Consider the following 16,461-nt stretch of genomic DNA (forward strand, 5'->3'; position numbering starts at 1 on the left):
TACTTGTGGTATAATATACTTGAAGAACAGTATTTGACTACCAGTTGGGTATCTATCTGGGATTCTACAGATCATGGGACTTCCTGAGGCAGTAGTAGGGCACAAAACCAAGAGAAGGTATGGAAAGATTGATAGGGATCATGAAGTGTGGGGGTTTGTCTAGGACACGAGACAAACCCTAAGGCATCTGGTATGGTATGTTAAGCCACTGGGTAGTAGAGCTAGGACTAGAACTCAGAGAGTCTGAATCCTGTTCCTTCCTAAACGCCACCTCCTGCACTCTGAAGGCATCCATCATAGCTGCTCCAAGACATGGTGAGGAAACCTTCATAGTCGAAGTCCTAGCTCCAGGGAGATAGTCTGGAGGGTGAGTTACAATTGAGACTAGCTTTATGTGTATATATGTGTGTCTGTGTGAACAAGAGCACTAAACAACTGGCCGACCCTCCCTCTGCAACTCAATCTCTACATAAAACTAAACCCAAAGTTCAAACTCATTGTCCTAAAAGAACTCATCCTGATTATGAAACCAGAATGTTCATAAATAAAAATTATTGTGACTTTATGCAAAGACATGATACATACACAAATAAGAAGGGTTTGATTGAATAGATATTACATTTAATAACTTGATTTTTTTGTAAACACATTAAAGGGGAGGATCTTCCTTGAGAGGTTCCGTATTGATATGACTGTATCTCTGGGATGGTCCCACTTGGAATATCAAAATCCTAGCCAGTGATAGGGTGAGATTCAAAATTAGTTAAAATATTGGTGTTTTTCAGTTATAAATAAATTATGATTTTGCATAGAAAGCTGAAAATGTCCTGCATTACTAGTTTCATTTATTTATTTTTGCAGTGCTGAGGAGGGAACCCTGGGCCTAGTTCATGTTCCACAAGTACTCTGCACTGAGCTGCATCCCCAGTCCCTTCTACCACTAGTTACAAATGTTCTTTAAACTGACTTTCAGTAAAATACTATACTAAAAATAAATATTATTTATATACATTTGAAACCAGATATACAGTTGTAGCATTTCTCAGATTTTACTTATTTTTTTACCCTTAAAATATAAGAAATTTCACTCCATAGTTCATGAGATACATACATTAAACAAACTTTTGTTTTCTTATTGTCTCTGAGAATAATCATGGGTGTCATTTGGTTCCATGTAAATACTGTAACTTATCTGTAACCAATGCCAGCTATTCCCTTTTGTCCTTAGATTTAGAAAATATCTACAGAATTTGACTTGAGTGTGGATGAATCCAGGAAATGACTTGGCTAAATTTTTATTCAAACTATTTGTGTTTCTTTTCTTTAGCTAGCCAGGCTATGAAATCACAAGAAAAAGAATGGAGTTTGCTCTTGGTAATCAAAGAAACACTCTTTTTTGTGGTCTTTTTGGTAACTTCCAGGCTCAGCTGGAACCAGGAGATATCCATCTGCAGATGGTTCAACTGGTTTCTGAAGTTGAAACTCCAATTCTAAATGAGAATTAACCACAAATTTCCAAATCGTCTCTAAAAGATGTGGTTTAGAAATAGTTCATGGGAGAGGTCAAGGACTGTATTATTTTTTATTTTGTTATCATTAGTTGAGCTATCTACTCTTCACACAATTTTTTTTTACAGAAATTAAGAGTTTTCAAAAGGCAGATAACATGCTCCATCAAAAAGGAGAAATATACTATTTCCAAAAATAAACAGTCCCTTTTCACTTAAGCTAACATTGGGTTTTATGAAAGGAAGTGCTAGATAGTGTGTAGTTCATTTTAAGGAAATTGTAAATGTTTGACATAGAATTTTCTGTCAAGATAAAGCATTTCCCTCATTAAATGGGAACATGTACTCGCTGTGGTGTTCAGCGGATGACTTCCTGTATTTTTCTTTCTTTTTCTACCTAATGTTAAATTATGCATTTACAAGTGGTTGGAAAAAAAACAAGCCTTTTCCTTGGTCAATGAAAACGATATTTCCCATTTTTATCAATGTTGATGTGAGTGACATTCAAGGAGTTTTAATTTCCTCCCATCGTTTCTGATGTTTGTAAAGTCATTCTTAACTCGAGGGACCTGAAGCTCAACCTATCTCATTCCTTGACTGAATAATTCACTTCTCGAACTCAATAGACACTGCACAGGAGGTAAATTCCTTTCAGATGGTAGAATTATTCTGAGAACAGAGCCAAATGACTCCTTGGCACTGGGAAGAAAGCAAATGTTTCATTTCCCCTCTGAAGAGGACAAAAAATAATGATCAAATGTCCCATACCACTGCAATCAGCCTCTGGGAAAGACCTTCAGCCCAAATAATGTAGATCACTTAAAAATCTTTACTATTAGTCATTATGTCGTTCAGATGATGTAAAGGAATTTTGGAAATGAACTTCACAGAGGATTCTATGAGCTGAAATTTGAATATCTTAGTAGGGAAATAAGTACATAAACATGGACGTGTCTCTTGATATTTATTGTTAAGTTTCCTTTACTCCTGTCCCTCTCCCCTGTGTACCGGCCTACCTAAACCTGTTACTGTCCTGTTACATCCAAGTGTTTTGAATCTGGGAGTATCATGGTTTCTGTTTTCACTTCCTCTTACTCATTTTAGTCTTCATCCTATGCATTTGAGTCATATAGTTGAGTCTTGCTATTAAAGATCACATCCCAGTTACAAAATTCACTTGCTGCTGAAAAGAATACTTTTCACTTGATTTCCTACCACACTGCTCACTCCTTTTTCCCCCCAATTCAGTTTTCTTCTCTCTCTCTCTCCCTCTTATTCTGTCCCATAAATAACTCCAAAATTTCTGTTCTGATTTGATTTTACTCGTATCATTTTATAAAATGGACTTTAAATTCTTTGAAATGACACAAATTTGTGCCTGTGTCTTGCATTATGGGTGTGAGGTAAGTGGGAAGGAAATGTCCTACAAATTGTGCTAAATTCTCCAATGGATTTATGACCCTTCCATATGGTTAGGAGTCATTATTTTATTGCAGCTTCAATGATTTTATCACTTGCTTCTTCTGAGAACACACCAATCAGATTTCTCTTCTGAACTCCAGGTTCCTATTCCTCTGGCCTCCACGGCTCCTCAGTCCATAGACAAAAAACTAAACTCCTTCTCTTTCCTGCTTAGTCCCACCTATCCATACTGTTGCCCAATTTTTGAAAAGTCATCAGCACCTTCTCAGTTACTTAACCTTGAAATTTGGAAGTTGTATTTAATCCTACTTCTAGAAAGTCATTGTTTATTGTGAATTATAATTATTTCAGTTTTAAATCTCCCTCACTTACTTTCCATTTGCCTCTGTTTGATTCTGGCCTTATTTCTCTCCTAAGGAATCCCTTTGAGAACCTAATGGAAATCAACTTTACCTTCTCTTTCCAATGTAATACAGTATATAACGTACAGACTCCAGATTGTACATTTGGACCCAGAGTCTCAGCCCACTCACTCACTAACAGTTTGTTATTTAGAAATGTTTTGCCAATAGGTGCTTAGTTTCTTTATATTTCATAGGAAGTTAGTACCTATCTTAAATGAATTTAATATTTGCACATGACTCAGAAGACTGGATTGTGCTAAGATTTTTTTCCTAATGAAATAGTGGCAAAAACATCTATCCAGTCTCCCTGCTTTCAAAAGATTTTCAATTTTCCAGTTCATTCTTCCTACATTGTGAGGAGGGTGATTTTTCTAAAATGCATGTTATCGCCATCCTCATATATTGACTCTTCATTGCTTTAGGAGAAAACAAAAATGTTTCCTCCTCGATGTTCCTCAGTTTCTCTCTCTATTCTCATCTTTTCCCCTGCCCTTGATTCTGAGACTTAACCTGTGCATCTACTTATACGACTCCCACCCCATGCTCTCAGGATTCCTGGAAAATATACATGATATGTGGCCTCCCTGGAGTGTCCTTCTTCATTTTAAAGGATTGGCTATCATCTCCCCATTAAAGCCAACCTGCCTATGCTGGATCGAATTTTTTCCAGCTTTACAACTTTTAGCAAATTCTCTAGAAGATATGATGGTTCTGGGCGTGGTAGCTCCCTCATGCTGCTGAGTGAGGACTAAGTTCATCCAGGTAAAATTCAAGTACTACTAGAGTCATACTAAACATTCAATAAAATCCTCAAGAAGACTGAATGGAATCTGGATTCTGCAGTCATTTCTGTGTCCTTCCTGTAATTTTAATACCCTTTAGTTTACTTTGCTGCTGCAGTAACCCCCAGGCTCACCTCCAACAATGAATTCTGAAATATAATTGGTCATTTACCAGTTTCTCTCCTATCAGACTCCAAGTTCCTTAAAGTCACAGACTGAAATACTTCTTTCTTTCTTCCTTTCTTTTTCTTTTTTTCCCCTCTTCCCATTGGTCTGACCGATATCTGGCACACTATAGTCACTTAGCAAATATTTGTTAAATGAAAATGGATAAACATCCTTATCCCCCAGAAGAGAATCTGAAACAGAACGGTTGTTGTAGAACTATTTTTTGAATGAATGGATAAATTTATGAATCACACTTTGGTATAGCAGGAATGTGCTCCAAGCTGATTAGGACAATGAGATATTCGGTCTGTGTCATTTTATGATGGAGCCTAAACACTGTTTTCTTTTTAATTTTTGCTTTTTCTTCTTCCTTTTTTTTGTGCATACTTCATTGGGAATTAAATTCTCAGTCACACAATATGATGTTCGCCTGTGTGTGTTCAATGTATGTGATGATGTTTTAATCACCAGTGAACATAGATGACTAGTGACTCTTCTGACAGTCACAGTACTCCCCCAAAGAATTCCAAACCTTGTTTCCATGCCATTATCAATGTAACCTATTCAATTCCAGCAATAACTGTGAATTGCCAAAAGCATGAAGCAATCAGCTAAGCTTTGACACTGTGATAACACTGAGGATCATATTTCTTCAGTGGGTAATGTTTCTAAGAATAAATGCGACCAAGTGTTTGCAGACTAAAGTTTGACAAAAATAAATGTGTCACCCGGAAGCTGCACAAAATGGATACATTCAGTTAAAAATGACTATTTGCCTAAGACATCACTGTTGCCTGTTTGGAACATGCACAGTCAAGTTTGATAAATTATTTCAGAAAATGTGTTCATCAGGTGTACTTAGCTTAAGTGCATTGCATGGCATCAGATATTTTAATAGAAAATGTCCTGTGGAACTACACAAAGTTACTCTCTATGTGCAATATATATTTATTATATTCCTAGACCAAAATGTTTGGGGAAAGGTACATTTTAAGCCCAAACTTACTTCCTCAGAATTTCTTTATCTTGTACTTTTTATAAGCACTTTAGAAGGCATGAAAATGAAATTTAAAAAACTATATTTTGAGTATTTACTATGAACAGGTACAGATGTTATTTCTTAATTTTTATTAATGTTTTAAAATTATTTGTAAAATAGGTATTTTTGTTAATTAAGTACTTTATTTGTTCAGGTGTTTTATTTTTTTCTTTTTTGGACAAATAATAACTATATGTATTTATTAAGTAAAATGTGATGTTTTTATACATGTTCCCATTGTGTAATGACCAAATCATGCTTATTAACATATGCATCATACCATAACCGTCATTTCTTTGTGATCAGATAATTAAAATTCATTAATTTTTAGCAATTTTGAGCTATACAATTGATAGGTGAAGGTGATATATATATATGGTCTATCACAACCTCATCAAGTAAATATGAGGATCACATTTTAGAAATAAGAAAACTGAGGGTAAAAGAAGCTTCTTGGATGACTGTCAATAGCTAAACCCTTTAGGGCATTGTATTCACACATTGTCCGCAAAAAATGTTTTGCTTATAGGAAGAATTAATGAGTGTTAATCGAATCTTGTCCCTTGGAGGAGAAAGAAGGCATTAAGGTTTAATGAGTCAACTGTGTCTTCAACACTTGGCCATTTGTTTTTATATTGAACATCTCATTTAGTTATCATGGTGAAATAAACATAATTATCTTGACTTTATAAAGACTGAGATAGCTTTATAAAGGTTAAATTAATTGTCATTAATAGAAAACTCACTAAAGTTATTCTCTTGTGTTGTATGAATTATATGCAGGGGTCTCTCTGCAAATGATTGGGTTAAATTTAAACACGAAGTCTTTTAGTTTCAATTAAAATATTTGGCTTTTGGTCTTTTGGACTATGACACAACTTGTGATATTTTTAGAAAATCTTTTAAATGTACATTTTAGAAATTTTGGTGTGTTTGTGATGGCATATTGATTTTGGACTATTTGCATACAAACAAACTTAAAAGTAAATTATTTACATATAATCATCCTTGGATAAATAACAAATATATAAATAAATAGCATTCGGGGCATACAAGAGAGACTTGATAAAATCAAAGTTCTCTTTAGTAACTGATATTTAAACTGCTATTTATGCTATTAGCCATTTTAAATTTTAAATTCATAGTAAGGGAAGACTATGGCTACAGTAAAAATAAGGATCCTCACATAATTGACATCTTGATATAAACCTTATTGAGAGCAAACTTCCCAGTTTTGTGTCTCTTGTGAGTCCTAAAGTAAGTATTTAGTTAGAATACTTAACTGAGATTAAAGGGAACAAAAGATTAACAAGAAACAAATAAAACCTATGGCTCTGAGAGCACAGAACTCATTGGAAAATCAGGCAATACTCTTACATGAGAGTCTAGCCCTGAAGCTAAAGAAGGATTTGCTTTACGATTGCATATTAAAAGGAAAAGCTACAGCAGGAGGTCTAGAATAGTAAAGAGTTTCAGTCTGTGTTATTATTATTACTCTTTTTTGTATGTGCTAAATCATAGAGTACACACAGTTACTTTTCTCACATCCTGATTGGATGAGAAGGGTAACCACTATCATGTTGCCATCATAATTGTTCAATAAATGAGCCGAACTAGTGCTTGGTTGCTTGACGTTACACCCAAACTCCAAACCTAGGCAGAAATTTTGATTTTAACATCACACTCCCTGCCTCTAAAAGCTTAAAGACATATTTATTAGACAATACTCAAAAAAAGAAGTTAGATTATGTTAAGTAGGCAGACATATGAGCTCTGTGAGAATCACCAGAGCTTGACATCTCTAAAATTGTTAAAAAAAAAAAAAAAAAAAAAAAAACACTACCCAACTCCATGTGCTTTAAGTCTTGGAATGATAAGAAAAATGTGTTTTCAATTTTTCCCCAAATGTATTCATCTCAATATGAGAGTAGATATGTCTCATATTAATGCTTAATTTCTAAATACTCATGAGCTCTATTAAAATTCTCTGGCAGAGTCCTACCATGCTTTCTTTCCAGTGGGCTTCAACTCAGGGTTTTGGCAGGCTCTGACTGATTAGCAGGTTTTTCCCTTCCCAATCACATTACTGAGCACACCCAAATGGAGCTCTGGGGACTCACTGTTTTAAAAAAAAAATGTTACTTTACAAAGTATATTAAAGGCTTGTTTAGACTATCTAAAGGAGATATAACTCAAGGTAATGGAGTGTAACAGAGAAATGTGAAATGTCATTAAAACACGATCACTTAATACAGAGTTATCTTCTATATTCATATCTATACATGAAAGTTTGAAGTCGAGCTAATTCTTCATGTCACTCAAGTTCATGATTAAATTAAAGGAACCCCCACATGTATACATTGCATATGATTGAGCCAGCATAGGATGGTTGCATAAGCCACAGCTCAATGACTCTAGTAACTTGCAGAAGTTACTGGAACTTTCACTCATCACCATTTATGATTCCATTTTCACTCAGAGAAAGGCTGGCTAGAGAGCAGCACTACAGAAGGTGACCTCAAGCCCCATGCTTTAAAGATCCACACTGGTCTTGGGAAAGAGGTTCTGCTATCTATGGACAGATGTGCACCAGAGGCACTCATTCAAAATTGGTGGGTAGACAGGTGAAGAGATGGATGTACTCTAAAGAGAGAGAAGTCTGCAGATATTTCCAATGGCTACATGGCTCCAGATATTAGTGAGATAAAAAAATTTATAATTTCTACCATCACAAAGATGTCCTAGAAAAAAATATGCCTGCCACCTCAGTTAAATCTTCCCTGTATAAAACTAAGGACAAGTGATCTTAAAAAAAAAATACTTTTAATAACAATCATATTTTCTCATTCATTTTAATTTTGGGCACAGTCCCTGATTTCCTTTCCTTTGAAAGCACCATTTTCACCATTTTCCTCCACTAATTTCCTCATCTCTCTCTCCAAAATGTAAGCAATATGAATTTTCATAAGATCTTTCCTCTTTAAAAGTCCACTATATTGACAAAATCATCAGCTGGTAGTTCCCCGGTGGTTCAAAGATACTAACTTTAAAATTGGGACATTCCTGAAACTCTTCCCAGCCATCTGAAGTAATCTTTAGCTTTGGCTAATTTCTATCCGACATGATTAAGTGTCTAACATCATAATATCAAATTTTTATCCATGACAGTGCAATAGATTATCTAAGGATAAAAAAAGATGAAAAACAAAAGAAGTTAGAAAACTCTTCTAGAAAAAAATATTGTGGATTCACAAATTTGAATTTAGGAATATTTCTCTGAAATTAAGAACATAACAAACTGTCAAAAAAAAGCTCACATATATTTCAAAAAAAAAAAAAAAGTTCACCTGCTGTTTGCTGTTTTCACCCAGCAATCAACGCCTTAGAGAGAAGATTGTTATCTAATAACTATTTGCTCATATAAAATAAGGTATTTACAAAACCAGAGCAAGGAAGAAATTCTTACCACCTTCTTTAGTGCAGAGGCTGACGAGGTTGTGGACCGTGTCCATCAGCTCCAGCTGCTGCTTCTGCAGAACACTGTTGTTGGTGGTAGCTCTGTTCAGCTGTCTCTCCAGCTCCTGGATTATGTATGTCTGACGAGTAACCAGACCTTGAAGGTTCTCTTTCTCTTCCTTTAAGGTGTCCAACTCCTCCTTATGTTTTCCCTCCATTTCTAAGATTTTATGTTCTAATAAACTACAAGGAAGTGAAAGTTATTTTTTTAAATACTATACAAAAATAAACAGTAATTTAACTAGTTCCTGAATTTAAGATTAGAAAATTTAACTAGATATTTCACCATGAAAGTTATTTTTTTAAAAGAGGCTCAAGAATCTATAGAGTTTAAAATAGGAATTGTACATATGATATGTCAAATAAAGAATTATTAAGAATGCCAGATATTGTCAAAGTAATATTTGCTTCCTAAGTCTAATTAATTTCCTGGGGTAGATCTCATATAACTAGGGTTGCTGATTTAGACTCAGACAATTATAGCCTAGATAAATTATTATATAGCTTTCATTTAGGTAATGGTCTAATAGAAACAAGTAAGATGGTTCAGAAAAAAAAATATGAACAAAACATAGAATGTACTTTTTCACTTACTTTTTTTCATTTGTTTGAGATTTTGAAACTTTCACATTGATTGAAATTAAATTTAATTTAAACTGATTAAATTTCACAGTAGTTTTTGTCAGGTGAGGAAAGAGTATATTTGATGTAGAGTCTATAGGACCAGAAAGTTAGCTATCTGAGGTCAGAAATCCTTGGTATTTTTGATACCAGATCATGTTAACTACTAATTTCCTTTATTTCCAATCCGAGTTTTCAGGTGAGGCTTAATGACATCACTATGTAAATCAGGAGAGGAAGATTTCTTTAGACCCCTCAGCGTCTTACAAAAGGACTTGAGATGCTTTGTTCAATGTGATGTGATCTTTAACTGAGAACCTTCCTCCTCTCAGAGCTCTTTTAATGATCCTCTCCTAGTATATTGCACATGAAAGTGACAGAGAATGTAGAAGCCCTCTTGGATCCTAGAAACTGACTTGAGATAAAAAGCATTTAAGCATTTACTTTTTATAGAGTATTCAATATACTTTATTCCTCGGGAGAAAGGATTATTTGATTTTCTCAGTTCTGTTTGCAGAGGGTTCAACCAGTCCTTGGTTTACAAGGTGTTATTCAAATGCAGCATACCAAAATGGGCACTTAATACTCTGAGCAATAGTCATTTCCTTAAGTTTCATAAAGAAGACACTAGGGAGTATTTTAAGTTTAATACTTAAATGGTACAATGGACTGTGTTTGAAGAGTCAAACTTTCCAACTCTGTACTAGGGGGCAAGCTGTAATATCTGGTTATCTTTTATATACATGGAGAAATCATGGCAAGATGTGCTCTTGGATATTAAGATCTTTGCTAAAAAGAAAAGAAAAAGAAAAAACTCTTTAGAGAAGAACGTGCCAAAAAAGTTGCTTGTGAAGCTGAGCCTAAGATCCTACCTTACACCACTTTCCAAATAATGTGTCTAGTTCACACTTGCAGCATTCACATGGAGACCTATCAGGGGTTGCTCTTGGTGTTTTATGCAAGATCAGAAAAGGCAAGCTTCTCTTCTGAGTTGCCTTCATTCTACTGGACACCAGCAGAGAAAGGAGCCCTGCCCTTTGCTGACCTTACAGCAAACCCAAATTGGACAGATCTTGGCTGTAGTTGATTGAGGAAAATGTGATGGTCACTTTTATTTTAGAAAACCTTTTTTTGGAAATGAAAAACTTCAGCAAGGAAATCAGAGTAAGATGAAAAACAGGATCTCTAAGGGGTAGTTATGACTCATCCTTTAGTAGTTCCTTCTGTGCCAGTAACTCAGTGCTGTTAGAGATATTTGTAGTAAAAAGAAAGGAAAGAAAAAAACAACTTCTCTATTATCTCTATTGGTTAACAATGTCACCCGACCTACTGTTAAAGTGTTGAGTGAGCTTGTGGATGGCAAAGGAGGTTTTCTCTGTTGTCTGTTGAATGTGGGCTTTCCCCTCTGAGAATTAACCACAACTGATGCCTCAGCTCATTCTCAGTTTGTTTTTTAATTACCTTTGTTTCTATTACTGGAGTAATAATCAGATGCAAAATTATCATATCTAGTGTCACTATCTTATTTTAAAAAATTGTCTTTTAAATTCACAGGAGTTAAAGTATCCTATCAGAAAACCTGGGCACTCATTAAAATGATGATCATGTATAGCTCAAAATTTGAAAGTCTTATAAAGTCTTATAAAACTGGATAAAAGTTCTGAATTAACATTGTTATCTGAAATATGATGATCCCTGGCTTCCAGTTTTCCTAATCAGTAGGCAATATATCCTCTTTTATATACATCTTATGTTTCTTAGTTGCTGTGTCAATAGTTATATAAAATATAAAATGATGCTATTCCTGGTCTAAGTATTTTTGGTGAGGAAACCTCAAATTAAAAAAAAAAACACAAACTATAAGAAGCTTCTTGTTCAGACATAAAATATTTTCTTATATTTTTGCATTAATACCTATTTTTGATGTATGCCTTCTGTAAGAAGGCATGTACTTAGAGACAGCTGCTATCTGAGATGCCAATAAAGGAGGTAGGTTTTTTTTGCTTGTTTTGTTTTATTTTTTAAACTCCCCGAAGATAATCTCTCCATCTAGTTATTTTGGGAACTTGTCTTTCACAATATTTGAACCTTCCCATCTTTCCCATGTATAAAATCAAAATTGTTTTTCATTTTTTGTTTTATTTTTTAACTTTAATTTGGAAAGACCTGAAAATTAAAAGCTGATCAAAGAAGTCCTGTTATCAAAGGAAGCAGTTCTGGAAACTGACTTGTGGAAGAAAAGACTTGCATTAGCACAATGGAAAGTACACTAATTTTCATAATTTACTAAAGAAACTTCAATGTACCATGATTATCAGGTATCAAAGGACATCCACAAAGCCTGATACCTTAGAAGAGATATTCATGTAAGGTGAAGAAGGGATTGTCACAGAAACAAGAAGCTGCTCTGTAGCATGGATATCTCACAGGATATGGAAACCCAGGTTATATGATGACAACCACAAGCACATTGGACACATGTCACATGTATTTTTTAAAATAATCACAGACTGGCACATTGTTTCCCAAATGGCAGGTCCTACCAGGTAATTTTCTCTTCTAGTAATTTTCCCATGTCCTTTCTTCATTTGAAACTTTTTAACGACCCTTAACGGTCTCTGACTTTATTCATTAATCTTTTATGTTAATAATAATTTCCTAGACTTCTTCAGGGAGACTCCTGGCTTCTTGACCCTTCCATTTCCTTTGAGGACTTTCATCCCACTATTTCATCTTCTTTTCATGCCTGGCTTCCAAGACACTCTTCTCTCCTCTTTGATTCTTCTCATCCATTGGTTATTATCTACTTTGGAAGTCAGCCCTTCCTCCTCACCACTTCCAAAACGGTTTGAATCCAAAATTTGCTTGCCAGAAAATTTTAACTATCTCTAGTTATCATCACATGTTTGTAATATACCATTATAGTTGTGTAGTATTTAAAAAAACCTTATGTACTTTGATTCTTAAAGCAATAGAGTGATACAGACTAAGTAAATCTTACAAGCCCTAGTATATAGGTAATAATCTAAATATCCCTAAATCATGTAGGTATTAAGTGTCAGAATCAGGGTAAAACACACGTCTTCTAACTTGTCAGACTAGAAATCTGTCCGTGACATATCCCACTGCTTTGAAAGTAAGCACTAAAAACTAACTACAGTCTCTCTCTCTCTCTCTCTCTCTCTCTCTCTCTCTCTCTCTCTCTCTCATATTGGGGATCAAACCTAGAGGGGCCCTACATTCCCACCCCTTTTTCTTTATTTTTTAAATTTTGAAACAAGATCTTGCTAAGTCACCCAGGCTGGCTTTGAATTTGTTATCCCTCCTGTCTCAGACTCCTGAAGTCTCGGAGATTGCAGGCATATGCCACCATCTCATCTCTTTCAAATAAAATAATGTAATATGTTCAATGTAATTATGTTCTAACAGAAATCAAGGCATCACCTTGACATTGCCTTCACATTTGCTTCTCTCCATCTAGTTATTTTGGGAATTTGTCTTTCACAATATTTGAACCTCTCCCATCTTTCCCATGTATAAAATAAAAATTTCTTTGTTAAAATAGTTTCAATAATCTGAACTTAGATTTTCATCAGTACTGCTCTATTTTAACACCTCTAACATTAAATTTATTTTTTTTATTCAAAGTACTGATCATGTTTCATTTTGACCCTGAAAGTTTTTGTTGACTATCATTTCTCCTAATGGTGAGTTGGGAGATGCTACGTCAGCTAGGCACACAGACCTCTAGATATAGAGTTGATATTTAAGACATCACAGCTCCATGGTCCTAAAATTAGGTAGACAAAGTAGTCACTTTGGCTGATGACTGCGTTCAATAACAATATAAGCTTAGGTTTAAATGCATAACACAAAACTGGGTACTTGCTCCAAACTCTAATGGATCATTTTCTGGAGTGCATTCAATATATCTTCATTAAGCAAAACAAGAATTCCATTGTCAAGATTTTGAGGAGCCTACATTAAATAAAGATTTTATTAAGATGCATCTTTTAGGATTAGTGTTCTACAGAACAACAATATATGAAGCGTGCACTAAATCTATACAAATTGAGCTAGAAATCCAAAAAGAGAGTTTCTCACAGGATTTTCAGTACTTCCTGTTTCCCATCTTTCTGGAAATACTTTGAGAAGAGACATGCATAGGATTTTGGCACTTGACTTCTAGCTTGAGACAGAGGTGCACTTTAATGAAGAATAAAATAAACAAAATAATCTAGACGTTGAACTTCAGTAAAAGGTTCTAAATGAATGTACACAAAGCCCCATTTGACGTTTTTGGTTGATGTCCCCTCCCCCATTCTGCACCGTCTGTTTTCAACAACATATCTTATTGGAAATACTTTAAATCATTGAACACATCTTGAAACTTTCACAGAAAAATCACTCCCTTTCAAACTGTTTCCCACAATAGAGCTCTTAACATAGCAGCCAATGAATTCATGGGGTGAGAGTCTCCTAAGCTGAGTGTGTAAATATAGCCCCTCCAACAAGGAGGAAGATATTAAAATATAGAAACCTGCTCATTATTTCCTGTCTGAATTTATTTACAAATTTTTCAACTTTTCATTATTTTTTAATATGTATAGTGTTGACATGTGTTGCAGATATGGATTTGTAAAGGGTTTTATTTTTTCCTGGTTAAATTTATTCTTTAAGGTTCTAATTTGAATAGTAAATTTTCTTTCAAAATCTGAAATCACTTTTGTTAAATAGCAGAGCATAGATGCTATAAGTAAACATTAGCAGATAAAATTTTTAAGGTTTGGGGTAAATAAGAATAAGTTAAATATGTTGTGAAATCAATAAATCAAGAAAAAAAGACTGATAACTTTCATGACATAAAAACATACTTCCATTAAAATATAGGTTGGACAATAAATAATTAACTTGACAATATAATTGCAACGTATAAGACAAAGCTTTAATATTTATTTAAGAACTTCTGTGAGTTAATAAAGCAAAGATAAATAATCTAATAGAAAAATGAGAAACCTGTGACTAGAGTGGGAACAGAAAAAATGCAAATGGTTAATAAATATAAAAAGATTCAGGTAGCCAAGTTTTGGGAAATTAGAAAGCTATGCTCACTTGGAGAGAATATAAAGTTCATGGATAACTTGTCAATATTTCCAAAAATTTTAAATAATCATATCATGAATTCTAGTTCTCGTAAATTATCTATTTATTAATATAAAAGTATAACAATGTATCAATTATAGTATGTCTACAAAAATGTGTTGCTACTTATTCTTTAAGAAAAATTGAAATAAAACTGTATATAGCTATATGTGTACTTAAAGTCTATACCCATATACATCCAGCATATAAATATGCACATGTTTTTAATGGTATATCAGTGTGTATTTGTGTAAATATACAGAGAAATAAGAACACACAATAGATACGTATATATTGGTATATTCAAAGAAAAGTCTGAAAGAATAAATACCAAACTGCTAATCTGTTAATGAAGATTCTCTGCAAGGGGAAGGGGGGGATGGTAGTTTTAGTGTAGAATTAGCAAGACTTTAACTTGTAATTGAGTGTATGTCTATATAATTTAATGTTTATATTAAATTAGCCTTTTAAAATATTTATCAGAGAAATCTGGTAAACAGCCATGAGTCTAAAATGGACTGGGCAGATCCTGTCCAGAAGTTAAAAAGTCAGGCTGAATTAGGGAATTTAAGAGTGTCAATTGATAATGTTGGACACCATGTAGCAGGCCTTTGGGAATGCAGAATAATGACATAAACACCATTTTATTTATGAATTATGGATTTATAATATTTAATGTAAAAATATGATTTCTATTTTTCACCAAAAGTATTTTTTGTTTACTGTGTGAGTGTGTGTTTATGTATATGTATAGATAAAAAGCATTGGGTGTGACAGAACTAATGGGACATTGCCCAGTGAGTTATTCATTTGGCATTCAACAAACACGAGCTACATATGCCATGTGAGGAGAATTGTGCCCAAGAAGAGAAAAACTATGTATTATTAATCAGAAGATCACAGTCTAATAGTGTAGCTACAGATAAATAAACACATGCACACACACAGAGAGAAGCACATATGTGTTGTAACATCATGATATAAGTCAACCAGGGAAAACACAGGTACGGTGCTATCATATAAATTGGGATGACTGTCTACCTGGAAGCTACAGAGGACTCTCAGAAGGGGTGACATATGCCCCAAGTTTTCAAGAATGAACAGGAGTTTGTGAGTTAGATAGTAAATATCAGCCGTGCCAGGCAAAGCAAACATCAGCTCTGTTAGAGATAATATCTGTTGAGCAGGATACTGACACACTAACATGATTCAACACTACTGTGCCTGCAGGCACTGTTCTTAGTGAGTTGCATGCTGTCACTCAATTAATCTTCATATCAGCTCCACACAGCGTTGTTATCATCATCCCTTTATTATAAATTAGTAAATCAAACCATGGAGATTCTAGGTTAACCTGCCCAAAGTCACACAATAACGTATGATGGTTGCAGCAGGAACCCAGGCAGATTAGCCTCAAAGCTCATGCTCTGAGCTATTAGGTCATACCTTCCAAAAATTAAGACTAGCAGAAGTAACACTGCAAAATTATTATTATAGCCATCACAGACTTTACCCTGTGTGAAAGAACTTGAACCTTCAGTCAGTTACAGGGAATCATTAGGGGGTTAGAAGGGCCTTAAAAGACAGCAACAGTCTGACTTGCATTTCACAAAGACCTTGGCAGTGTCTGAGTATTAGATTTGGCTGGCACAAGGCTTGAGACCCAGAGGTCATTGCAATGGCCTAGACAAGAGATAATAGGAGTCTGGTCTAAGATATAGTCAGTGGGAATGGAAAGGACAGGATGGAATTTTTTTGGGAATTGGAAAAAATATTTAAGTGGGGGAATAAATAACAACAGTGATTAGTGAGTTGCAGAGATCGGGGAAAGGGAAAAATTCAGATGACCCTTCAATTTC

General features: G+C 34.5%; 1 protein-coding gene across 5 annotated transcripts in view; it reads right to left on the bottom strand.

The window, feature by feature from the left end:
* The window catches only part of Angpt1 (angiopoietin 1), a 236,205-nt gene that overhangs the window by 68,314 nt on the left and 151,430 nt on the right, over positions 1-16,461 (bottom strand). For 3 of the 5 annotated variants that reach the window (XM_046464876.2, XM_046464874.2, XM_058585677.1), the window contains one exon: positions 8,790-9,022. In XM_046464876.2, the coding sequence (XP_046320832.1) occupies positions 8,790-9,022 (233 nt within the window). The remainder of the gene's footprint in view (positions 1-8,789; positions 9,023-16,461) is intronic. The other 2 variants (XM_046464877.2, XM_046464875.2) reach the window with 1 other exon arrangement.

Source organism: Marmota monax, unplaced genomic scaffold, assembly GCF_021218885.2.
Source record: "Marmota monax isolate L192 unplaced genomic scaffold, Marmota_monax_Labrador192_F-V1.1 WCK01_AAM20220418_F8-fsc00003, whole genome shotgun sequence".
Lineage (NCBI taxonomy): Eukaryota > Metazoa > Chordata > Mammalia > Rodentia > Sciuridae > Marmota > Marmota monax.